Consider the following 24,999-nt stretch of genomic DNA (forward strand, 5'->3'; position numbering starts at 1 on the left):
GCAGAGCGCAACCAGTAAAGCTATTATTAGACAACGAAAACTTTGACCTATCTCGTCTGCGTAGCTGCAAACCGAGCCTTGTATCATGTTTTCCGGGATGTCAGCGCAGCAACGGGGCACTTTGCACAATAACTCTCTAAGTTCTAATGATTTGTATGGAGTGGTTTTGCAGAATATTCTAATGCAGAAGGAAACTCTATCTTTAACGTTAATTCATTAGATACTTGTAAGATTATGGTGCCGGCGCCGGCGAGTTGCCTGTTTTCCTGATGTCCCTGTGACCCATAAAAAGCCCAGTGATCAACGCGCCACCCGCCGCGCCGCAGACCAGATACCAAACGTAGCTGATGCTCACGCTGTACGCCATGATTATGCCAGGCAGATCGCTGGCCCGCGCCACCTGCCGGAACGCCGTGGCCCCAACCGCCAAAATCGCCTCGACGTTGGCCTCCGGCGCGTAGGTCGCTATCGCCTTGGGTAAGCTCTGGTTGAACACCGTGGAGGCGAAAGTCAAGAAACAGGCGCCGCCGAAGTTTTGGCAGAAGAGCAGGATGGCCATAGCCGTCGGGGTTTGGGCCAGGGGTACCAGGTTCTGAACCACCACAAATGGCTGCACTCATACTCGCCAGTCAGTTGGTGTTTGTAGCCAGAGATAAAAACATGCACTTAGAAAAACAGAACAAAACGCCGGGCCTCCTATGTAAGAAGTGTGTTGGTGCTTACCATTGTTGTTCCAGCACCCATACCAAAGCTGGTGAGTACTTGGTAGCCAATGCGACTGGCAGATGCCGTGCCGGGCCTGACCGTAGACATGAGACCAAAAGCGATTGCACTGGCGGTCGGGCCTAGGACGACCCACGGCCAGTAGTAGCCGAATCTTTGGACTGCGGCACTAGTTAGTGGTCATCTCCCCGCGGGGGAAAGGGGGGCGACTTTGGACGAACCGGTGAGGCCCGATAGCATGGCGAAGGCGATCTGGACGAGTATGTTGGGCAAGAGGTCCACGCCACTCGTGATCGGCGAGGCATCCTCGACCGCTTGGAAGTAAATCGGAAGATAGTAGGAAATGATGTTCGTCACGCCAATATTGAAGAACATGGTCGTGCAGCTACTCCACACGGTCCGCTGTCGCAGCAGATAAAGGGGCACCATGGCGGACTTGCCCTTTCGGTGTTCCCAGTAGAAGAACAGGGAAAACGTGGCCACACCGCCGGCGAGGAGTCCGATGACCATCGCGCTGTCCCACGCGTATTGGTTGCCGCCGTACTGGAGAGCCAGCAACAGCTGGACCGCCGCGGGCGCAAAGAGGCCGAACCCGACGAGGTCCATCGTGCTAGCGAAGGTTGACAGGATCTTGGCCCTGTCTGGCTTCTCTACTCTGTCTGGAATGTGGATGAAGAAGAGAAAACCAGCGATTAGACCCCCTATCGGCAGGTTTATCCAGAAGCACCTGGTAGGAAACGTTAGTCTCTGGAACACCTCTGCCCTATCTGATGGGCGGATATACGTACCAGCGCCAGCTGACAAACTCGGTGAAGGCTCCTCCGATAAGTGGTCCGGAAGCCTGACCCAGTTGTCCAACTATTGTTTTCTTCGTCAGACAAGTATCAAGTTGTGTGAAACGTGAAAGGTAACTGACTGGCTATCATGATGCCCAACATCGCTTCAACGAGGTACCAAGTCAGCTATCGTGGCCAGGGCGGGATGGGGGTTTTACATACCAGGTTGCCTCTGCTTAGGCAAGCATACTGAAACGATCGTGAGGCCGCCAGTCAAAAGACCAGCAGAGCCCACCCCGGCGATAGCCCGTGCCACGATGAGCATGACCGAGGACTGAGCTACGGCACATAGGAGGGATCCCAACTCGAAGATGAAGAAGAAGAGGAAAAACGCCCACTGGTAGCATCAAATATGTCAGCGAACAGGGCGCTGCACAGTCAGGGGCTGCGAGCGTGCAGTCATACCTTGGATTTGAAATTGGAGTATATCTTGCCCGTCATGGGCTGCAAGGAAGCGCTTGCAAGTTGATATGAACTCCCGTACCATCCAACATCTAGCAACGAGTTGAACTCGTTGGTGATATTCGGTATTGCCTGTCACCATGGTTAGCCAGGAGCTACGAGCGTCCACGTATTGACATACAGTAGCGATGATGGATAGATCCAGCATTAGTACGAACTGGACAAGAACCATAGAGCACAGGATCAGCACAAGCTTGATTCCGGTCGGAAACTGGTCCTGATAGATGCTGGACACCGGTCGAGAGCGGCTCCGGGAAAGTGCTCTCGAACGGCTCCTTTCCCGTGTCCATTCGCCGCCAAAATGAAGTTCCAGGTTGCTACTAGACAGATCGCCGAAGCGAAACTCTAGGATTGGATCGCCCCTGAGTCCAGTTTCTTTGTCGCGGAGCTCATAGCTCTCGTCGTCGATACTGCCGAATTGTAGGACGCTTGCCGCGCCCGAAGTCGGTTCAGCCATAGCAAAAAGAGAAGAAGATTGCATTGTCTCTGCTTTAGAGACAGTAGGTCTTGCACTCAACGTTGGGTTCAAGGCGGGCGACAAAGCAACCAAATGGTGACATTTCCTTGGCAGAAAAGCAATGGTATAGGATATTATTACCTTAATAGCCTGGACGATTCTAGATGGAAAACACATTATTCTTGCCACGTGCGGGCTTCCGTTGCCTACGTCAATCTCACCGCATTCCCTCCTTCCCGGTTGGTAGGATATAGTAAGGTTAGGGCCGGGGTTTTGGATGCGGCTGTACTCTCCGGTCCACATGGTCGGACCCATGATCAATCCGAATGATCTAGATAGATGCATGCGGGTTACACAGGTCAGCCCGGGGGATTCCGGACAATTGGTGGGAATTGTCCGCTAACTCCAAAGCATGCTTACATGTACCTTCGAAGAAAGGACGGCCACGATAGATGAATACTGCTTACGCTATGCATTAATGCGTAAACCCGAAAACCGACGCCGCTATCTTATATCAATCGTACTTTAGTTGAACCATCTCACCACTCCGCATCCGAATTGAAAGCCATCTGCCAGTTCCAACCAAACCTGCATCACGTAGACCTGCAACATATTTGTCATCATGGGTTTCTTCTACAGCCAGTTCTTCAAGACCCCGGCCTACCCGACGGGGTCCTATCAGGGCAAGACCATTGTCATCACTGGCAGCAATACTGGCCTCGGAAAAGAGGCTGCACGTCACTATGTTCGCATGGGGGCCAGCCGTATGATTCTGGCCGTGCGCAACCTCGACCAGGGCCACGAAGCCAAGCATGACATCGAAGCAACAACCGGGTGCGCGGCCGACGTCATCCAGGTCTGGCGCGTAGATATGAGCAGCTACGCCAGCGTCCAGAAGTTCGCCGCGCGCATCAACACGGAGCTGGACCGCGTCGACATCTTCCTGGCCAACGCCGGGTGCGCCAAGCTGAAGTACACCACGGCCGAGGACAACGAGACCCAGATCACCGTTAACGTGGTCGCGACCTTCCTGCTGGTCATGCTGGTGCTGCCCAAGCTCAAGGAGACGGCCGCTCGCTGCAAAACGCGCCCGGTGCTCTCCGTCACCTCGTCGGGCGCCTACCAGCACACGACCTTCCCGCAGCGGACGGCGCCCGCGGGCGGGCTGTTCGCCGCCATCAACGACCAGGCGACGGCGGAAAAGCACTGGGCCGAGCAGTATCCGCTGTCGAAGCTGCTCGAGATCTTCGTCGTGCGCGCCTTCGCGGAGCGGTACCCGGCGTCTGCATCGTCGTCCACGGGCGCCGGCTTCCCCGTCACGCTCAGCTGCGTCAGCCCGGGGCTGTGCCACTCGGGCCTCGCGCGCGAGCAGGACACGCTCGGCTTCCGCGCCCTCAAGCTGGTCCTCGCGCGCTCGACCGAGGTCGGGAGTCGGACGTTGGTGCATGCGGGATCTGGAGGAGTCGAGACCCATGGGCAGTTCCTCGAGGATTGCGAGGTGGATCCGCTGAATGAGCTGGTGACGGGCAACAAAAATGTGCATGATCGGTTGTGGAATGAGCTGGTGGACAAGCTCAAGGCTATCAAGTCGGATGTGATGGACTTCTAGAGTACCGGACCATAGAACTCGAATACGCAAGCATCAATGTGTGTCTTTCGCGGATTCACCTTTTGACAATGTGGTTGTGTGGTATGTACTTGTATTGATTCCTTCGCGGAACCCCAATGCCGGAGAACCATAATCCTACGAAAATGACCTGGCGTACTATATCGATTCAGATGCACATATGTCCCCACGAAAAAGTCGAAAAGTGATGCAGTGACCACTGTATCTTTTGCCGTGCGTTATTGGGGAAAAAAGGGGCAACAGAGTTGTGGGATACTAATGAGTCCAGCTTGTATACCAACCATATTAATAACATACGAATCTATATATCACCACCTTTGCCATTTGCGACGGTCTTTTGCCGATCTAGATATTTCAATACCACACTCCGTAGTTCCGACCGGATCACCTTGTGGGTCTGATTGAGTGGAAACTCGACCAGGCCCAGCTGCTTCAGCGAGGCCAATCCAGCAAGTGCATAGTCCCTTCCCAAGGCCTCGCGGACGTGCTTCTTGATCTGGGCCTCGCTCTTGCCGTCATGGTAAGACCCGATGATGGCAAAAGGCTCCGCCCCCAGCACGTGGTGCGGGACAGGCACCACGACCGTCTGCACGCCGATGAACGACTCGATGGAGCTCTCGATCACGGCGGGCATCACGATCACCCCGGCCCTCCGGATCATATCACCGCCCCGCCCGAGGATGAAGACCAGGCCACTGGCATCGACCGTGGCGACATCGCCCGTAATGAACCAGCTCCGCCCTCCTGAACGCCTATGATCCCAGTAGAACGACTCGGCCGCCCGCCCTCCCATGTAGCCGCGGATCAGGCTCGGCAGCGACACGTGCAAGTGGCCCAGCTCTCCCCTCTGGGCCCCGCGCCCCGCGTCGGCGTTCCACACGCGGATGCGCGACCCGGGCGCGAGGCGGCCGACGGGGCTGATCTCGCCGAAGTAGGGGATCTCGCGCGGCGCCGTGTCGAAGAAGGGCCAGACGAACGAGCCACCGCCCTCGGTCATGCCGTGATTGACGCAGACGCGCGCAAGGGGGAACAGGCGCGCGCACTTGGTCAGCACGTCGCGCGTGACCGCGTCGCCGCCGACCTGGATCGTCTTCACTGATGATGCACCGGTGTCCGGCAGGGGCCGCTCGGCCAGCTCCGCGGCCATCTCGTGCACCATGGGCGGCGTCAGCACAAGAAAAGTAACCCCGAGTTGCCGGATCGCGTCCGCGGCCGCGCGTACGCTGAAGGTTTGTCCGGTCATCACGACGGCGCCGCCCGCGGCCCAGGTCTGCAGGGTCTGGGCGGGCGCGATGCCGCGCGAGTTGTGCGGCTGCTGCAGGGCGACGGCGCCCGACTCGGGCGTCAGGAGCCAGCGCTGCGACTGCAGCACGTGCGACATGCCCGAGACGCGCAGGGGGGCAGCCTTGGGACGCCCGGAGGTGCCGGACGTGAACATGATGGAGTGGATGCGATCTGGTCGGTCGCGTCGTGCGGCGGCCAACAGTGCTGTGGAAGCACCCTCAACGACGGGCGAGTTATCATCATCAAAGCGGGACGCGTATTCGCTCATGCTGGCAAGGGGCTTCCAAGCCGGGTTGCTGCCGCGCGACGCGCTGCTGGCCAGACAGAGCCGGATGGGCTGGGGGAGCCCCAGCTCCGACACGGCGACGTCGATGGCTTTGCCCCCCGCAGCGTCAGGCGCAAGGACGATCTGGGGCTTCACGTCGCGCAAGGTATGCTTCAGCGCGGTGAAGCCAGATATGTCCAGCATCGACGGATCAAGGCTGACGTAGGTGATGCGAAGAAGCATGCAGGTCCAGAGTAGTACAGTGTACTCGACACCGTTAGGGATCAACATGAGAATGATAGACTCCGGTTGGGCACCATAGGCCTGTAGGCCGGTAGCCAATCTCATGGAGATCTGGTGAAGTTCGGCATACGTCAAGGTTGCACATTCGGGCCTGGTCCGGAGTTGTGGCTGCCCTCGAGAAACGGTGGTATCTCGTTCCTGGTTCCTCTGGCTTTGCCAAAGTCCGCTTTGTAGAAGCTTTTGGTCCACCGTTGTTGAGGTCGCATGATCCTCTTTTGCATGCATGAACTGCTCAAGGTGGTCTGCCGGCTGGAACGTACATATGACGGCAGGGGCATCAGGGTTTCTTCTTAACCCCTGTTCAATGTGCTCGAAAATGGAGATTTGTTCCCAAGCGTCACCGAGAATGTCGGTCCCATCTTCATTGCCGCGTGGATATCGTTTGTTTATCGACGGCCGACTAGAACCAATGAAGGGAAGCAGACGTTGCCAGGCGAGGATCACGCAGGCGATTGCGAATACAAAGTACAACATGGTTGAGGTTTGTTTCAGGCCTTAGGCAGTATATAACGGTCCAATGGGAATGTGGGCTGATTCCAATTCAAGAACCATACCAGAGAGTAAAGCAGCATGAACCCCTAAAACTATTGAATGGCTCCTTAGTAGTTCATCACTTGACATCTCTCTTTACGGGCTTTTTACGCACTATTTAGGAGGCCTGAGCTGCGGGCATTCCATCAAGCCTAATTACACTTTACGCCGAGCAACTGTGAATGCGAGGCTGCAGAGTTATTTTTGGCTGACCGAAAAGATCCTGCGCTGACATGTCGGCATAGGATAGAATAGCGGTTGTGTGGACTCCGGCATATTGGGGACGCGGGAAATTGCTGAATTGGGGATGAAGCCGAGTCGGGAATCGCGTGTAAGAAAAAGACCATCGGCAACACCAATTGCCGACCCTGTTCCTTGCACCGAACCACCCATCCATCCATAACGTAACCTCATCCGGGTAAGGTGATATGCATTCAAGGAGATTAATCACCGTGGAAGCCGCAAGATTGTCTGTGGCATTCGAAATAGACAATAAAACATCGTATCAGCAATCCATAACCAGCCGCTGTTTGTGTTTTCTCCCTCATTGATACAACATCACTACCATCTTTTACTGTGCCCATTCGGCTTAATCTTACCATGGATACGTACGCTATCCTCGGCAGCACAGGCAACTGCGGCACTGCCCTGATCCGCAATCTCCTGGAATCCTCTCCTGACGCCCGCGTCAACGCCTTCTGCCGTAACCAATCCAAGCTCTTCCGCCTCCTCCCCGAGGTGGCCGACAACAAGCGAGTGCAAGTGTTCGCTGGCAGCGTCTACGACACCGACCTGCTGGTCGACTGCGTCCGCGGCGCCAAGGCCGTCTTCCTGCTCGTCACCTCCAACGACAACATCCCGGGCTGTCGCCTAAGCCAGGACAGCGCCGCGTCCGTGGTGCAGGCGCTCCAAAAGATCAAGGCCGAAGAGATCCCGGGATGCAAGCTGCCCAAGCTAGTGCTGCTCAGCTCCGCGACCATCGACGACCACCTGTCGCGCGACATGCCGGCCTGGTTCCGCCCCATCATGCTCACGGCCGCGTCGCATGTCTACCGCGACCTGCAGCTGGCCGAGGCGTATCTGCGCGCCCAGAGCGACTGGGTTTCCACTATCTTCATCAAGCCGGCGGGGCTGTCGCCCGACGTCGCGCGCGGCCACCGCCTGAGCCTGGACGAGGAGGAGAGCTTCATCAGCTACCTGGACCTGTCCGCGGGCATGCTCGAGGCGGCCGACGACGACGAGGGGCGGTACGATGGCCGCAACGTCGGGGTCGTCAATGCGAAGCGCGGGCACGGGGCGAAGTTCCCGTCGGGGACGCCTATGTGCATCTTGATGGGGCTGGCTAGACATTTCTTTCCTTGGCTGCACCCGTATCTGCTGTCTACAGGCCCTTCTTGATGATATTGGTCGTAGGGTCTCATGTTTCAATCCTAAGGGACATTCCTAGGGAACGACATGGCGTTTCCACATTTACATAGGTCTCAATACCATATTCGTATTGCCAATGTCTTGTATAAATGTGAGTAGATTACGTGAGTCTCTAGGAGTAGCTATATACATTGGTAGAGACAGAAAAGTCCACACAGAAAATCGTATTCGAATATGTACTTGGAAGATAAAACGGAACTAAAGAGACCGACTTGGAGAAACAACGATAGCGACAGAATAGCCGTGTGAACGCTGCACCATAACCAACCTACTGCTTGATCTGACGGGCGACCAGTTGATGCAGGTTAGGTTCGCCCTCGGCCAGCGTGGTCGCCTCGAGCCGAGCCCGCGATCTCCAGCTCACATTGGGAATGCCGCGCCTAGTTAGGGGAGTCGCCTCGGGCGTGGAAGAGGTTACCTCAGCAGGGGCCGTGGGCTCCACAATCGTCGTCTCATTTGACGGCGGTTGTGGCAAAGAGCCACTGAGCAATTCGCCTGGGTAGAACAGATTAGCACACTTCGCCATGTTATGATGATTGAAGAGTTTGGGGGTAATTAAGATATGGAAGCTCTTACTCGATGGTACCCAGTCGGGTTTGACATCGTCTCCCTCAAACGACAACGCAGACACAGCCCCATAGTTCGGCGGCTCGATCAGCACGCCCGTCTGCGGGAAGGGCTCCAAGGGCCCCCAGACGTTGCCCTGCTCGTCCACGCCGACCCCACGTTTAAGCCAGGATATTTGGAAGAATTCGTTGGCCGGCGACGCGACGCCGGGCACGACCTGCTCGCCGTGGACCCAGGGATTGACGGGCTGGACGTACGTGCCGGCCCACAAGCCATCCTTGGTCGTGCGCGTCTTGGGGACGCCGTCCACCTCGGCCACGACGCGGTACTCGCGCGTGTAGCCCGTCGTGATGTCGCTGCGGTACTCGAACTTGTTCTGCTCGTTGCGGCCGCCGCGCAGGCCCACGGCCGCGACGATGCGGTCCATCGGGGCGCCCATGCAGGGGTCAGGTCAGGTCGATGGCGTAAAGGGCCACCTGGGCGCGGCTGTTGGAGGTGTAGCCGACGAACTGGAGTTGGGTGGGGGGGCGTTGGTCAGCAACACTAGATTCCGGAGCGGAGTGCTATTACTAGGTAGGTAGCTGGGACGGTGATTTATACGTGACTCCTTTAGCTCGGTATTGGGGTTGAAGTTGTCGATTCCGAGCCGTCCCAGTTCCACTCTTACGTAGAATAAGTCGTTTAGAGTGGTGATTTGGACGTTCTGCGCGACGTTACTGAAGACAATCATTTCATCTCCTCGCGGAATGCCCATGAATGTCACGAAATCCCCGGGTAGGAGCGGTGCCGTACTCAGTGGATCGGGAGCAGCGCTGCAGAATAGTCTCAGTAACAGAGCCATCCCAAATATGGGCTAATTGGACTTAAAAAGTACCTGAGCCCTGGAATGGCCGGTTCGACGCAGGGCAGAGAGGGTCAGTGGAGTTGCGAGGAATGTACATGGGGAAGCCAGAGAACGAGCTGATGCTGGGACTCTCGTCGTCGGCAGTGAAGAATGGAGCTCCAAAGTATCCAACGGAGAACACAGCATTGGGGTCGCTTATACGGAGGACCAGCCCATTCTGAATCTTCATACTGCATCAGTGAAGTCTGTTACGAACATCGATTGATACTCGTCTATAAATATCCACTTCCGCTGTTGTCAAAGTTTGGACAGACAGCAGCAGGACCACCACCGCAGCTAGGATCCTCCGACCAGCCCAAGTCTGCTTCGCCCTGTGCGTTGTCATATCTTGCTTCCAGTTCCCATGTAATAGTCCCATCATTGGCAATGCTCTCCAAGATCAGCTCCCTGGCGCTGGCTGGCTGCCTCGCCACGACTTCCGTTGCTCAGAGTAATGGCCACGGATACACCTATAACATCCTCCCGAGGACGCTCAGGCGCTGAGCCAAATCATCGAGGACGATGCCAATGAGTTCGTGACTATTCTGAATGACGGGGGAAGCCCGGAATACCCTCTTATCTTCCGGATGCCGCTTCCGATTCCTCCTATCAAGCAACCCAAGATGTAAGTTCACGCTCATCCACTACCACGCCAGCCATTCATGATGGAAATTGGGGAGAACGTTTTTCATCCTATTGCTAATACCTGACGACTGGACTGTGACCAATCCCGTGACGGGAATGGATATCTGATATTACGAATTGAAGAACCGGCCATTCACCCAGCAGGTGTACCCCAATCTCGGCCCTGCGACCCTGATCGGGTATGATGGCATGTCACCTGGGCCGACATTCATCGTACCCAGGGGCACCGAGACAGTCGTCCGCATCATGAACAATGCGGAACTCGAGACGTCTGTCCACCTCCACGGCTCCCCTTCGCGAGCCCCCTTCGACGGGTGGGCCCCGGACGTGACGCAGCCAGGGGAGTACAAAGATTACTACTGGCCCAACGAACAGTCGGGCCGTATGCTATAGTACCACGACCATGCTGAAGGAATTGTACGTATGAAAAAACCCTGCGATGGCTCCTATTCTTATTTTCTGTTCGTCCCGTTCGTCGTGGCTTGGTGTCTGCATACGGGAGGCTGCTCCCGTTTCCTTTCGCGTCTGCTTGAGCTGAACGCTATGACCTACCACTCGATTATATAACCATTTACTACTATATCCGCATTCCCATAACTAACCACTAGTCTTTCTCACTCCCTCGTAGACTGCCTTGAATGCTAACAGCGGCCAAGCCGGGGCATACATCCTCCACGACCCGGCCGAAGACGCCCTCGGTCTCCCTCGGGCTACGGCGTATACGACATCCCCCTGGTCCTGAGCTCTAAGCACTACAACCAAGACGGCACCCTGAAGAGCTAAAAAGTCTTTTAATTAAGATACACGGTAAAAAGACGGGTTCGTAGGGTAAAACGCGGTAGCCCGTAACGGGGTAACCCGTGAAGGGGTGCTTTAGCTTACGCTGCAATTCCGTTTATTACCTGCGATTACCAGTTGAAGGCCGCGTTCTAAGCGAAGGTGCAAACCTTCGATTAGAGTGCCGACCGCAATCCTATTACTCAGAGCTCGTGAGATACTGTAGTCCGGTTGTGTGTTTTCAATAGTTATAGTTATTTAATGAGTGGCTAACTATTGTATATCTCAGAATAATTCGTGATTAAAAGAATGATACTACTGCAGTAGGGATCACGATGAGAAATGGAAATTTTGGTCCAGTAAGACCTCGAGTATCGTTATCCAGCAAGATGCCTGCCAACAGTGCACAGACTATGGTGAATAGTCATAACCCGTACAAAGGTGGTACCCTTGATGATCTAGCAGCCATCCACAGAGTAGCTCTTCCATCCTGCAGAGCGGCTGACGCACTTGTCGACTCCAGCACCCTTGGCGTTGTCCGAGCAGCTCGCGTCGGAGTAGACGGTGACTTCGATTCGCGTCAGTAGGGGATGGTGAATTCGTAGGAACGGATGTCTGTTCTAACATACCCGTGCATTTGCCGCTCAGCGTGCGGACGTCAAAGGCCTTGACGCCGGACTGGAGCTTGTGGCAGCCGGCCGATGCGCTAAAGTTTTTGATGAAATCATCATCGGCGCAGGCAGTGCCAGAGAAGATATTGATAGAAGTAGCCGACACAGCTATGGAACTCAGGGCCAGGATGGCGGCGTAGCTAAAGAACTGCATTTTGGCCTGGTCTGGGGAAACGTGTGGAAGATTTGGATTCCGTGGAACTGATGAGGCTGCTTGAGGGATTGCTTGATGAAGAAGATGGAATTGTTCTCGGTCATGGGGAACAACAGACTATTTATATAATAATATCACTGCCAAGAGAACCTCTTCAAGACCTAGGAGAGGAGTTGGTCTCAGTAGTGCGACCTGGGCAGGGCGGCCGCTGTAAAGGCAGCCCCGACCAAGTAGTCATCATCAGTGATGCAGATTTCGCACATGGCCTTGATGATCTCTCCAGAATATTCCGGGATGAATGCGACCCAATGGGCGAGTAAGGAGGAAGAAGGTGACGTGGCCAAACCTCAATTAGTGACCCGTCAGCTCACATTGTGATAACCCTTTACATGCGAACTGCTTACTCAACTTGACGTACCACCATCCTGCAAGTGTTTACTATAGCAATGGTGATGTTGAACCGTAAGCAATATAGACAATGATTATATAAGTGCAATTTCCTAGGATCATGTGAGTGTTTGATATTGCGGAAACCGGTTTTCCATTAATCTGCGCGGCATTAGCGGCCCAGCCAGCCAGCCACTCCCCAGAAAGGGAAATTTATCGCAGCATGACCCTCGAATCAAGAAGCAAAACTTATCCTCTCGTCAGAGAAGGACTGTAAGACCCGTGCGCGGTGCGCATTGGCAACGAATCGGACGAGACTGGGGCACCGGTCACCTCAAAGGGTGTGATGTCCTCCCAGTTAGACCAGGCTTTATACAACTCTTTATATATAGCGATTGGACATCGACGGGCAGCCGAGTAAGGGCTTTGGCGTAATACGGTCCTCCAATAATGACCTAGTTCTCTTGGGGCTGACCGATTTTGTTCGTTTAGGCGTTGGAAAAATTGGCTGTCGTGCCGTCTCGTCGCCTACCCGCTTGCGACCTCTCGACGTGTCCGACATCGCAGTCAAAAGCGGGCTGTGCAAAGCAAGTGGGTCAGGTGCACGGCAGGCATGCTTCGCCGGCGGATGCTCGTAGTCGCCGTCGCAGTTGTTTCAGTCGTCGTGACAGTCGATCGGCTCAACTGAATCCAGCCAGGCTTGTAGGCGATGCTTCTGGGCCATAGATTGAACAAGCGAGCGCGTGAGGCAGTCTTCGCAGCGGTTAAATTGATGGGGGTTACGTATATTGGACTTGGCTACGGCGACTTCGTAATGATGGATGTTTGATATTTAGATGTTATATTGGGAGATATTATGGCTGCTAGGTAAGTACTCGCTGGCGCCCGGAGAAAAAGGAAGACGGTGTAATAGTATTATTTTTAAGACGAGGCTTCGTAATGTGTGAATATATTGATTGATATTCAAAAATATCTAACCACTGTCTTTTTCTATGGGCCCATGAACGCTTATTCATTTCAAGAGAGATATTCTTTCGTTGTCGCACATGTGACACCCTAGCATCTTCTTTGACACTTCATGTACATAGTCGTTTTGGGCTGCCCTGCGCCCATGCGATTGTAAATGATACTGGGCAGGGGGTCATTTATCCTATTGCCGAATCTATCGCACATCTCAAAATCATAAGAGGCGATGAATAAAACGCTCGCCACCACTACGTTCAACTCTGCAAACTGCGTCAAGTCAGCGTCGGCGTCATTTCTCTCGTGACCTTCCCCGTAGATAGGAAAACGAAATCGGCAGTACTCACCCTTCTGGCCGGGCACGGATGGTTTCCAGAACCCCAACCTAGGTACCCATGGGGGGACGTCTGACCCTTCTGGCACCTTCTTTGTGAACCGACTCGGATCCCATCTCAAGCTGTCAGGATATATATCGTCGTTCATGTGAGAATCGGCCGTGGCATGTATAGCCAGACTACAGTTGGGAATGACGCGGCCTGTGTCGCCAATTTTCAGGTCCTGTCCACTGATGTTCTTCCTCACGACCGCCCCCGCCATCGTGAACCGGATGCTCTCCGTAATGGCTGCTTGCAGGATCGGGAACTTGGATTCCCAGTCCCGGAGTGAGAGCCGCTGAAAGATATCGACAAGGGACTCGTTCTCGGCCGAGCGGTGTTTAGCAACAGCATCGTTGATCTCAGCTTTGACTCTTTCCAACCACTTTGGGTTGGTTGCTAGACAACATAGGTTCCAGGTGGTGGAAAATGTTGTGTTGAAGACCCCAGCCAAGACGGCACCAATAATGGCCTGTTTAGACCAAACATTAACAGACCGTACTTCATTGCTGATAATGTACACATCGAGGTGTAAAACTTACCAGTGACCGTATCATGCTACTCATGCCTTCATCCATGAGCATCTGCAGCATGTCTAGACTACCCTTTCCCGCTGCCTGCCTCTTCTTAGCAATCTTGTTGATAGTCAGATGCAACTTGGTGTAGCCCCAGACCTTTTGCAGCTTGGAAGGCGTGGGAAGCCAGGGAAACAGGATAACGATGTAGGGCGAATCCTCGAGCGGGCCGTACACCGCCCAGGTCTCTCGCAACAGCTGTGGGTCTTTCGCAATGTCGTGGGCGCCAGCCATACGATGAGTAAGCTGATATATGAGCAATCCCATAAACTTGAGAGGATCTATCACCTCGGCTTCGCCCATTCCCTGTACATGGGCATAGCTATCGGCCACTAGGTGGTGCAGGTTCGTGGTCAAATGGTCGTCTTGCGTACAACGTTTGTAGATCAGCATACACTTGCGCATGGTGTTCTTCGTCAACTCGCTGATATCGAGAAAACTTCCAAAGAGTGCGGCAAATCTATTTACCCGTGGTGATCAGCATGTCCACTATTGAATGCCCCCTGGTTTTTGGTTTGGAGCGGAGCGAGCGACCAGCCACCGCCTAATTCACTTACCCAGCACTTGGGTTCAAGCCCCTGGACGTCTGAAAGCTCGTCCGGGCCGCCTCGCCAGATACCACCACCACGTGGTTGCCGCCGTGCCAGAAGCTAAACTGGCCGTCGCGGCTCTGCTTGATGCCCTCGGCCAGGTATTCGGCACGGGAAGTGGTGAAGCGGAGGGAGCCGAAGAGACTGTGGTCCTGGTAGAGCTCGGGTGCGTTCGGCGCCATCTGGAGACGCCATCGCGCGAACAGGCGCCACGCGAGGAACAACAGGAGCAGTGCCTCAGTAGCCTGGAGGTTTTGATGTTGGCTCCGCAGCCTCTCAATCAGGCCGACCAAGAGTGCCATCACTGTGGTTTCTAAAGATCCTAGGAACTGCCAGAGTTGACCAAGACGCGTGTCAGCCCGCCGGTGAAAATACAGATGATAATCTTTGAAGTTTCTCAATGGATGCCGTAGAGACCGCCAGAAGAAATGATGATCTAAGAAACATGTCAGGAAGTCGGCCTACGATCCGTGGAAAGTACGTAATTACAGCCAATGTTCCCTTGGCCAAAGGTCGCCAACGAAGTGACGTCGACGAAGACATATTAATTGGTAATGAGTGAATTCCTCTGTTTGGGGATGGAACAAAAGCTGATTACGACGCTCAACCATAAGGCGCCTCGACACCCAACTTTCGTAGCAGTAGCCCCAGGGGCTTGTTCTTTACACCGCATATCTCCTCAATCTTGACGATCTCCTGGTTGATGTGCACCAACATCTCCTTCAACACGTGGACCGCGTGCTCGAGGCTTCCGAGCTTCCGCATCAATCCCAGGACGAGCTCCTTTTGCGGGGGCGGACATGCTGCCCGAAAGGTGTCTCTGGTCCAACACTCCCTGAAGAACCATCTTGTCGGTCCTCTGGGCGTTCTCCATGGCGTGTATCATCATGAGGCTGAACTTGCCTTCGTCAAGGTCTTCGCAGAAGCCCTTTTGTTTGGTATACTAAACAGAAAAGAAGTGAGTAACAGGGCGTTAAGCAGGGGCAGGCAACGAGTGGGGCTAAGCTGGGATGAACAGAGGGAGAGGAGCGACTTACGTCCGTGGAGCTCAAATTCATATAGTCATCCCGGATCTGGAAATAGCGGCCCAGCAACATGGAGAGGTTCATTATAAGACCGGAAGCCGGAATACTAGAGTCTGACGACTTGACGTATATCAGGCCCGCCAAAATGCGGAAGAATCCTCCCGTTTCTGGTTGCATATAAGCCCAGGGAATATGCGACTGAAGCGACACCACTTACTGTAGTCGACCATCTTCAGGAATTCTTCCGTGGAAGGCTGGGATATACCAGATGACCAGTAGATATCATGGGCTTGGCCCATATACATGCCCTACAGCTCATCTACAAGCAAGGCATTAGTAAAACGTGACTGATATGGGTTGGGCGGGGCCAGATGAATAACTGCTACTTACCTACCACGATGCTAACGCACAGCTGGTCATTCAACTTCGTGGCCTGGCTGATTGCCGTAATGACCTGGTATCCAGCCGAGTTGATGGTCTGAGCGGTTCCGAAAACCATGTGCGCCGCGGGCTGACCCCGGCGCAGGCTCGATCCATCTTCGACGTCGTCCAACATCAGCGATGCATTATGCAACGTGTTGACGACTTGTTTGATCTGCGCCAGATCTTCGGCTGGCACGTCCAGCCACACGTTCAAGTCGTCGGCCGCCAGATCGCGCACGTTCTTGGAGGGGAGCGAGCTGATGTACTCGGCCGGGCTAAGGACGACCTGGATCCCGAGCTGTCAGTCACACTAACATCCCGCCTTTGGAGATAGGAGCCTGCTTACCGAAGGTGAGAGAGCGGGAAGCTCAAGGGTGAGGAATGTTGGAAGGCGATCAACGTTTCCGTCTTCGTGGACTCCGTTGGTCCCTTCGTGGATTCCGTTGGTGCCATTATGGACTCCATTAATGACGTTGCTTGCACCAGTATGGCGACTCCCATTCACATGATGTGTATGATCACCTTTAGGGGCACTATCACCGTTGATACTGTAGGACTCGCCTGAACCGACAGCCAGATCTTGGTGTTCCTTGGCTTGAGGAATGTGTGCAGTAGTTTCGGAGAGGAAACGACTTACTGACATGGTCATCTAAACGAGTTTAGAATCAACTGTCAGTTTCGGCGCAGTACACGAATGGCTCCCGACACAGACCTGCAGTACAAAGACTGGCACATCCCCAAGAACGTAAGAAACAGTGTACCCATTTAAATTCACTACCCAGATGTAGGAAGCTGATCCGCGAGACATCTACCAAAGACGCCGGTTGGCATGTCCATCTACAACATGCACCGGGACCCCGAGGTGTACCCGGAGCCCTTCAAGTACAAGCCCGAACGGTGGATCGGCGACATCGACCCACGCATGTACCGGAACTACGTGCCCTGGGCCAAGGGATCTCGGGACTGCCTGGGCAAGAAGTAAGCTCTCACTCCTCTTTATTGACACTCTATTTACGACCTCCCCTCTCCCTCCCTTGTCGCCACCCCGGCGTTACTGAAAAGGGGGAGCTTTGTCACTGACCCGTTCTCTCCCCCGCGCACACAGTCTTGCCTATGCCGAGCTGTACGTCATCCTCGGCTGCATGTTCCGTCCGGGCGGCCCCTTTGACCGCCCCGGGCTTAAGCTCGAGTGCGACGACTCCGACTTCAACGTGGTCAACGGGAGCGAGTTCGGCGTCGTTAGTCGCCATAGCAAGGGGCTCTGCGTCCGATTTGGGTGAGCAGAGGAGTAGCCCTCAGTTAGATGTTGACTGGGAAAGGGGGCTAGTTGGTTGATTGGCTTCTTAGCTAAGCCCACGTACTATGCAAGGATAAAACTACAGAGGGTAGAGAAATCTTGGGGCGACGTGTGTGGGTGATTACTTGGTAGCTACCGTGGAAGATAAAGAACCCTCAGAAGGGTTTGCTTTCAGACCTTTGCCCTACTCTTGACTTGGTCCGATGCGGTGTTACGCAACCGTCATGTACACTGTTGAGAATGCATTGAAGTCGTAGGCTTGTCAGACCCACAAGGGACTTAGCCTCTATTGGAAGTTCGCTTCGAAGGCTGTGTTACCGTTTCCAGTGTGATTTAATAAACGCCCGATCCAACGCATCTCTTCTTTTACACGGCGCATGCACATTTTCATACTTATCAGACGTAGGTGTAGTAGTAGGCGAAGTGATGAATCAACTACTCAGCTAGATTCAAAGCGAGAGGAAGTCCATTCGTATATACCCGTCTATAATGTACATGGGCCAATACTCCATACTTCCACCAATACTTACAAAGCAGTCGAAATCCCATTTCATGGCTCAGCGCCTTCTCCTCGGGATGACATCCGACTCATTTCCATCTCCGAGCCAACTGTTGACGGTGCCAGGAGTTCCGCCCCACTCGTATTACGACTCGCATGCTTGGCCACCAGGGCGCCGCTGTCGTTGTTTCCGGTGTTTGTAGTCGTGGCAGGAGTCGTGGCGGGGGCGGTGGCAGTGTTGGCGTTGTCCCGCAGCTTCTTCAGCATCTCCGCCGCCTGCGCAGCGTACTTGCCCTTCCGCCGGATGCGCACCCCGTACAGGTAGAAGACGAGCGGCACGGGCACGCACGCCGCCGCGAGGAAGGCCGGGACCGAGCCGGCCCAGTGGAAGCCGAGCGCGCGCAGCATGGGCGTCGTGAAGAGCGGGAAGCCCGCGCCGAACAGGGAGCGCAGCACGGTGCTGGCCGCGAAGATGACGTAGGTGTCGACGAGGTAGTTGGTCAGGCTCAGGAACAGGACGACCAGGCCGTAAGAGAAGATGGCGGTGCCGAGGATGGGCACGATCCAGTGGATCTCGGGCCCTTTGGTCCAGACGAAGAGGAAGAGGCCGGCGGGCAGCGCCATGGAGGCGAAAATGCCCACGCGCAGGCGGACCTCGGGGGGCAGGAAGCCATCGTGCTGGGCGGCGAGGCGCACGTATTCTTTGTTGACGTAGATCCCGTGGAGAACGCCTATTGGCATGCCCACGGCGGCGCCCAAGAAAGAGAGCTGGCTGGTCTGGGGGACCATCCATGTTGAGTCTCGAAGACGGCGGGCAAGAGAGGAAACATCATGTATCTGCAACACGAAAGGTCAGAACCCACTGCGTATTGGGCTTGGGACGAGATCTCGTATTCACGGGCTACTTACAAGGTGCCATATACAATTGCTAGGTATATCGCAAGAGGATAGGTTCGCGGAACAGCAGTTGCCATGGCCGAAGGAGGACGTTTTTGAACTGCTGGCCCAGGGTCGTCTGGGTCTTGTTGATATGAGTCTGGGCCGCGAAGCTTTTGCCTGTCACTTTCGAAAGCTCTTCGGCGCGTTTAGCCAACAGCAGCGGTGCGTATGTTTCGGGAACAACAGCCGTGACCAGGAGCAAGACAACCCCAGTGAAGATGGCGAAGAGACCGTAGACCCACCGCCACCCTGCAGCCTCTCCAAGATAACCGCCAACGATGGGTCCTGGATAACACGTAAGTAAGTAGGTATTACGTTCAGCTCGGACTGGACCTAAAGACGCGGGAACGACAGAGACACACCGAATGAAGGCCCTAACAAGGCGCAGCTAAGAAGACGGCAAGCATCATGCCTCTTTCATTGGCGCTGTACATGTCGGCAATGATGGCGCCAGAGTTGGTGAGAGTCGAAGAACCGAACGTCCCGGCAAAGAAGCGTAGAACAACCAGCGTCGCGAAGCTGTTGGCGACTGCGCAGCCGACATTGAAGGCGGTCACGACCAGGTACGTGTAGAAGAACAGGGTCGTCGTCCAAAGTGCTCTGAGCAATGGAGTGTTAGCCACATTTCAATGCCTTATTTCCAGAATAAAAAGGCGACAGAAGACATTGAAGGGGTTGAGGCGGGTAGGTATTAGGTGACTTACCGCTTAGTGGCGCCCAAAGCAATGGTCCCAACGCGAATCCAAGTACGAAGACAGAAACACCCAAGACGGCAAGGTCGTCGGAAATTTCAAAGTCGGCCATAATGCCGGGAACGGCGCCTAAGTAGGCCGAGCTGATGAAAGTTACGGCCAAGGTGGCAAATGCGACGAGGATGGTGCAAACAAGCTTTTTCCATCTCGGGAGCTGCTGTGGATCGGATGGATCATGGTCAATGAACGCGAGGATGTAGGGAGATGAGGAGGTGCCAGAGCCTTTGTATGGATACTGGATTATCTGGTGTGAGATGCCGGCTGGATAGAACAGCTGTCTGAAATACGCGATTATGCCCGCCATTTTCTCGCTTTTGACCAAGAAAAATGGCTCAGAACTGGTAAGATTACCGTAGGGAATCAAGAGCGCAGACGGAGAAATGGCATTTGGGTGCAGCTGAAGTTTCGAATGTGATTGAGCTCTTGGTGAAACGAGATAGTTAATTACACGCCATGAAAACAGCCCTTAATTACTCCCCCCTTTCCGAGATGACTTTATGCAAGTGCCAACCGGGCTGCTGGATGCACACTCATTCAAGTCTGACTCTAAATCAACAGACAGGGGGTTGATTCATGGGTGTCTAATAATAATAACAAACGCTGGTCTGCCGTCAGATTTTCCTTGGTCTCACCATATCCGAGAGACAGAAGCCATAAATTATGTAGCTTGCATAATTCCACGTGTGCATTGGATAAGGTACCAGAGTGCAGCTTGGTTCTCATGCAATCAAGTGAGGCGCTGCTCTTGATGATTTCGCTTAAGATGTTTGCTTGGAAATTTTTATTCGTCGCCCACTTCATTTCAGACTCTCTGGGAGAACCCGAAACGTTCCAGACAATCGGCTCTGTTTTTCTACACACTAATAAACACTGTCTGCGGTAGCGCCGGCTACTTCCTCGGACTTTCCGGGGTTTTCTTTTTCTTTTATCTTTATTTCTTTTTACTCCGCTGTCAACCAGATGAGTGTCTTCGACTTCCTTGCAGCCACATGCATGCATCCGCCTTTGAACGAGGGGTGGCCTACCAAAATCTCCAAGTTACTGCCTAAGTCTCTCGGGTCGTTCCGTTTCCATTGTTGAAATGGTTCCCCCTTGCCATTACACCGGCCCCTTTTCTCGTGGCTTTCAACGTATGGCCCCGCGTCAGCCGGCTCTGCAGCGTACCACCGACCGCGTAGGACTTTTTGATAAGGTACCGATGCATAAGATCACTTGCCATGGCATTAATCAATTGGGCGGGCTTCCACGGAACCGAGGATATGTCCCGGGTGGCTTGGCAGCCGGTCGACCGGTCAGGAGCGAATACAAAAACACGCCGGTCAGACGCCGGCTTATCGCCAATCGCCATTATCCTCGCCGCTAGCATGATGACGCGTAAGTACGTAATTATCGAAATGATTGTCAGTGAGCATGGATCGCAACATACAAGTATTCAGGAGGCTAAGCCACGAGCCATCGGATGTTAAATTCAACGGATAAACAGACTTGAGCTATGTTTTTGCTGCAACATAGCAGAGCCTTTTACTATGAGTTATTTGCCTCAATCAAAGAATCTTCGCCATTGGCGGTTCCCGTGGTGCCTAAAAAGTAAATCTACTACGGAGCACCTTACTTAACTGTAGTCGAGAACACGCTGTCGCACCTCCCGGGTTTAGCCCCCCTTCCCAATCGGGTATCGCGCGGCCAGCCACCCCTGTCAGCTCCAGCCAAATATATATATAAGACTGCCTTTCCGCAAAGTTCCCTCGATGTATCCTTGACTTCTCACTACTCTTTCTTTCTCGCAAAACTGACCACGAGAATTATCATGCCTGTCAATGGCTGCAGGGGCCTATGACCTATCTCTTCCATTCTTATTTGCATTTTGGCTTAATCGAACCCTACTACTGTCATCACTGCCTACTCCCCTCAATACATAGCACTCTTCATATAAGTCACGTTGACAATAGCATTCTCTTCACCACGACTACGAGACTTATCTATACATCAGTCACCAACAGGCTCTTCGCAGGCATGGAGGCTTCCTCTGTTCCCCAAGCGCTGCTTGCATTCTAGCAATGTTCACCCACTCAGCGTCATGTCAGCATCGCCATCACGCTGTTGCCTTCACTTCGGATGTAGGACGTTCCGCGACTCGTCTCTTCCACTCATCTCCCCTTTTTCGGCGAGGCCACGTCAGCACTACAGCCAACTATACGACCACGGATAAGAGGATGTTCTATTCTCGTCTCATTCCCAGACAAAGATCCGCTGTTACTGTTGAATGGGCTTTCGTACGTACGTACAAGTGGGGGTTCAAGTGGTGCTGTATTGCTATATTCTGTTGTTCATGCCTATCTATAGTGCTAGCTGCGAGGGGCATCGTATGCCCCTCTTGATGAAACAGAAAAGGGGTTCGTGCGCGCAGGCACGTGGCACCCCTTTTGGAAGCAATATGAACAGCTTTAGTTCCAGCTGTTCCAACACTGGCAGTTTCTGTTTTGGCGATAGAATCAGCCTGTTCCCCCTTTTAGATACGGGCCTTCCCTTCCGGGGGTCTCGTACGGATGGGTTGCGCCAATCCGGTATTCGGTGCCTGCCTAAGCCGTACAGGTGATACTATACCTTCTTAACGTTAATTTTGTCGGGTAATAGGTCCCCTTAACTGGTTATTCTAGTTGTCCGATAATAATAACGGTAATAGGGGAAGTTATTATATATTAACGTGTATTATTTCCCGCTATAAATTAAAAAAAAAACGGTTTAGAAATAGTAATAGTAATAGGGGTGCCGTCGTATATCACGATACTTTATACCTTATCGAGGATATACGAGTCCAGCCTCTCGATATACGCTTTTATATGTACGATAAGGTTATTTATTAAAACTATTTACTCGAGGGCCTTATTTAAGGATACCTTAGTAAGGGCCTCTACCGGGTTATCTTTATTATCGATATAACGTATCTCATAAGCGAATATCTTATATAAGCGAATGTCTCATTCTTTTATACCCTTTTTAATAAAATATAAATTAATTTTAATACAACGTATTTAATATATTAAAATTAATCGGAATTTTTATTTCTAAATACTTCTATATTATTCTAATAAGTACGCGTATTATGCCCGGGCTCTCCGCAGATTCTATAGCGCTGTAAGCGTGTCTTAAACGTCCTCGTACGACTACTACTCCGACGCGATTCGTTTTATAACTGTCTATTAACGTCTCTTTAGAACTATAAGTCTTTTTTAGCTTATATATAAAGTAATTCTCTATTTTATAGCCGTTTTTTTTTTCGTACGGCGGCGCCGGCTAAGCATCTTATTTATTTTTCGAAGTGTCGCGGTTTTACTTTTTAAAAGAGTAACTCGGTATATAATATACGTTATAACTTTTACGATTTAATTAAAACTAGTTAAAATAAATATCGAAAAGTTATTTTAATATTATATGATACGGTTTCGAACGTATTTAGTTTAAAATTAAGTTTTAATCGAGTTATTTAAGGTTTTTAATTCTTAAGGAATAAATAAGCCGGAAAACGTCCTTAAAAGTATTAAAATACGTAGCTTTATATTTAATTATAAAATAATATATTTCGGATTATATAAAACGAGTCTTATCCTTCGAAAGCTTCCTTATATATTCGAAACGGTGAAAATCGCTTGGAGCGCTTTTAAAAACGTTAATAAGAAGTCCTCTTTTAAAATGTAGGTAATATACGCCGGTATAAGATATTTAATTTCTTTCCCGTACGCCTTTTTTAATATACGAAAACAGCCGATATTAAGAGGCTAGAGCTTATGCGATAAATAAGAAGGTATATAAAGTATAATAATCGAGTTCTCTTTATAATAGAGCTTAAAAGCTATCGAGTAGTGGCTTTTATAGCCGTTTAAGACTAGGAGGCGATAATAACCCTTCGTACGAGACCTGGTATATTAATTAAAGTGTCGAATTTAGTCCTCGCCTCTTTTATTCGTAATCTAGCTATTTTTAGTAACTACGATCACTTAGTCCTTTAGTAATAGGCTGTTTTTATATTAGGAAAAGAGGTGCGTTTTCCCGGTAAAAATAATACACGAAGGGATAGCGTAACTATATAATCCGACGCCTTAAATAATTATAACTTATTCCCGGTTCTTTTATTATATTACCCTAGGCCTTCCGCATTAATTAGAGGTAGTTACGATTATTTCGGACGAGATTTAGTTTATAAAAAAGCCGGTCTCGTTAAAATTATAGATATCCTCTTTTTAAATCCCGTATTTATAAATTATATTCCGTACGAGTACGAGGGTAAATTACGCGCGATACGCGTCGAGATCTTTGTAAAGGACTCTTTAATAATCGATTCTTCGGTTAAAACGCGTCCAGAGGTCTAGTTATCGTCGTATAAAGTTAAAGGCCTAATTAACGCCGACGCGTCCCGCGTCGCGTAAGCTAAGTAATCGATTCGCTATATCTTTTATACTATTTAGCCGGGGAGGAAACGATTACGTATTTAAATAAATAATATATCGAATAATCGTATCTTTTTTAAAATTTAGAAGTTTTCGAGAATTCGTAAATATTTCGTATCGTATAGGTTAAGCACCCTAACCATTTAGCCGTCCTACTACGTAAATAGCCACCTAAATTAATTATTAATAAGCGAAGCCCTTTAACCTTTTTTTCGTATATAAATCTATATTTAATTCGTTTATTAATAATTAAAAAATATTATTAAAATCGTTACTTTTCGTACTTTTTAGCTATATTTATCTTAATTTTCGAATCCGCTATTTAATATATTATTTTAATTATATAAGCTAGCGAATCGGAACGTATAATCTCTAAGAAACTTAAAGTACCCCGAGCCACTTTGCGGGATAGAATTAAGGGTAGACCGACTCGGACCGAGTCCAAGGAGTCCGCCAGAACCCTTTCTTCTACCCAAGAGGAATATTTTAAAACCTAAATTATTTAATAAGCGTAATTAAGCCTTGCCCTTAAGTATAACGTGTTTCGACTATTCGTTACTTAGTTATTTAAAACGAACTAGCCCGCCCTGCCTTCTAAAATCTATTAAGTAAAGAGATTTATTACCTGTTATTTTAAGTTTATAACTATATTAATTACGATAATAGATTTTTAACGCTTTTATTATATATTCGAAAAAAATATTTAGCTTTTTTTTAATTTTTAATTAATTTTTTTTAAAAATATTCCCCCCCGATTTATTTATAATATAAATAAAATTAATAATATTATAAATTTAAGTAATAATTATTACATAATTAATCCGGCCGAATTAATTAAGATTTTTATTTAAAATACCGCTTGTTATAAATAAATAATCGCTATAAAATTTATAAATATAAATAATATTATTTTACCTTTTTTAATTATTTTTAAAAATATAAGTATATAATAATAATAGTTTTTAAACCGTAATAATTACTTTTACGACCTATAAATAAATATTAAAAATTAATTATTCGCTTATTTATTTAAAAAATAAATTAATAATAAGCTAGCGATAATATAATTACGGAATATTTACTTATTACGAACGAAACTAGAAAACCCGGAGTAATA

General features: G+C 51.1%; 12 protein-coding genes across 12 annotated transcripts; 4 read left to right on the top strand and 8 right to left on the bottom strand.

The window, feature by feature from the left end:
* Nucleotides 1–232: 232 nt before the first annotated feature.
* Nucleotides 233–2,502, bottom strand: PG994_003289 (uncharacterized protein; the record flags this gene model as incomplete). Its single annotated transcript, XM_066854698.1, has 7 exons — nt 233–610; nt 724–884; nt 945–1,450; nt 1,512–1,581; nt 1,722–1,896; nt 1,965–2,093; nt 2,143–2,502. The coding sequence occupies 7 exons, from the start codon at nt 2,500–2,502 to the stop codon at nt 233–235; spliced, it is 1,779 nt and encodes a 592-aa protein (XP_066718976.1).
* A 598-nt stretch (nt 2,503–3,100) lies between these two features.
* On the top strand, nt 3,101–4,087 carry PG994_003290 (retinol dehydrogenase; the record flags this gene model as incomplete). The annotated part of the gene is made up of 1 exon (XM_066854699.1): nt 3,101–4,087. One exon carries the CDS (start codon nt 3,101–3,103, stop codon nt 4,085–4,087), a length of 987 nt encoding a protein of 328 aa, XP_066718977.1.
* A 319-nt stretch (nt 4,088–4,406) lies between these two features.
* PG994_003291 (uncharacterized protein) lies at nt 4,407–6,431 on the bottom strand (the record flags this gene model as incomplete). The annotated part of the gene is made up of 1 exon (XM_066854700.1): nt 4,407–6,431. The coding sequence occupies one exon, from the start codon at nt 6,429–6,431 to the stop codon at nt 4,407–4,409; it is 2,025 nt and encodes a 674-aa protein (XP_066718978.1).
* A 657-nt stretch (nt 6,432–7,088) lies between these two features.
* PG994_003292 (NAD-dependent epimerase/dehydratase) lies at nt 7,089–7,886 on the top strand (the record flags this gene model as incomplete). Its single annotated transcript, XM_066854701.1, has 1 exon — nt 7,089–7,886. The coding sequence occupies one exon, from the start codon at nt 7,089–7,091 to the stop codon at nt 7,884–7,886; it is 798 nt and encodes a 265-aa protein (XP_066718979.1).
* Nucleotides 7,887–8,184: 298 nt separating this feature from the next.
* On the bottom strand, nt 8,185–8,922 carry PG994_003293 (uncharacterized protein; the record flags this gene model as incomplete). The annotated part of the gene is made up of 2 exons (XM_066854702.1): nt 8,185–8,411; nt 8,493–8,922. The coding sequence occupies 2 exons, from the start codon at nt 8,920–8,922 to the stop codon at nt 8,185–8,187; spliced, it is 657 nt and encodes a 218-aa protein (XP_066718980.1).
* Nucleotides 8,923–8,929: 7 nt separating this feature from the next.
* On the bottom strand, nt 8,930–9,556 carry PG994_003294 (uncharacterized protein; the record flags this gene model as incomplete). Its single annotated transcript, XM_066854703.1, has 3 exons — nt 8,930–9,046; nt 9,151–9,295; nt 9,423–9,556. 3 exons carry the CDS (start codon nt 9,554–9,556, stop codon nt 8,930–8,932), a joined length of 396 nt encoding a protein of 131 aa, XP_066718981.1.
* Nucleotides 9,557–10,200: 644 nt separating this feature from the next.
* Nucleotides 10,201–10,404, top strand: PG994_003295 (Bilirubin oxidase; the record flags this gene model as incomplete). The annotated part of the gene is made up of 1 exon (XM_066854704.1): nt 10,201–10,404. One exon carries the CDS (start codon nt 10,201–10,203, stop codon nt 10,402–10,404), a length of 204 nt encoding a protein of 67 aa, XP_066718982.1.
* An 842-nt stretch (nt 10,405–11,246) lies between these two features.
* Nucleotides 11,247–11,613, bottom strand: PG994_003296 (uncharacterized protein; the record flags this gene model as incomplete). The annotated part of the gene is made up of 2 exons (XM_066854705.1): nt 11,247–11,356; nt 11,418–11,613. 2 exons carry the CDS (start codon nt 11,611–11,613, stop codon nt 11,247–11,249), a joined length of 306 nt encoding a protein of 101 aa, XP_066718983.1.
* Nucleotides 11,614–13,056: 1,443 nt separating this feature from the next.
* On the bottom strand, nt 13,057–14,804 carry PG994_003297 (cytochrome P450 6A1; the record flags this gene model as incomplete). Its single annotated transcript, XM_066854706.1, has 3 exons — nt 13,057–13,809; nt 13,880–14,372; nt 14,470–14,804. The coding sequence occupies 3 exons, from the start codon at nt 14,802–14,804 to the stop codon at nt 13,057–13,059; spliced, it is 1,581 nt and encodes a 526-aa protein (XP_066718984.1).
* Nucleotides 14,805–15,181: 377 nt separating this feature from the next.
* PG994_003298 (uncharacterized protein) lies at nt 15,182–16,593 on the bottom strand (the record flags this gene model as incomplete). Its single annotated transcript, XM_066854707.1, has 5 exons — nt 15,182–15,445; nt 15,540–15,694; nt 15,745–15,816; nt 15,918–16,248; nt 16,297–16,593. 5 exons carry the CDS (start codon nt 16,591–16,593, stop codon nt 15,182–15,184), a joined length of 1,119 nt encoding a protein of 372 aa, XP_066718985.1.
* A 201-nt stretch (nt 16,594–16,794) lies between these two features.
* On the top strand, nt 16,795–17,230 carry PG994_003299 (cytochrome P450; the record flags this gene model as incomplete). Its single annotated transcript, XM_066854708.1, has 2 exons — nt 16,795–16,928; nt 17,056–17,230. The coding sequence occupies 2 exons, from the start codon at nt 16,795–16,797 to the stop codon at nt 17,228–17,230; spliced, it is 309 nt and encodes a 102-aa protein (XP_066718986.1).
* Nucleotides 17,231–17,797: 567 nt separating this feature from the next.
* Nucleotides 17,798–19,741, bottom strand: PG994_003300 (uncharacterized protein; the record flags this gene model as incomplete). The annotated part of the gene is made up of 4 exons (XM_066854709.1): nt 17,798–18,583; nt 18,735–18,970; nt 19,098–19,283; nt 19,390–19,741. 4 exons carry the CDS (start codon nt 19,739–19,741, stop codon nt 17,798–17,800), a joined length of 1,560 nt encoding a protein of 519 aa, XP_066718987.1.
* Between the last annotated feature and the right edge of the window lie 5,258 nt (nt 19,742–24,999).

The sequence above is a fragment of the Apiospora phragmitis genome, assembly GCF_038363925.1.
Source record: "Apiospora phragmitis strain CBS 135458 chromosome Unknown utg000004l:1.0-3135199.0:1.0-3139288.0, whole genome shotgun sequence".
NCBI classification, from domain to species: domain Eukaryota; kingdom Fungi; phylum Ascomycota; class Sordariomycetes; order Amphisphaeriales; family Apiosporaceae; genus Apiospora; species Apiospora phragmitis.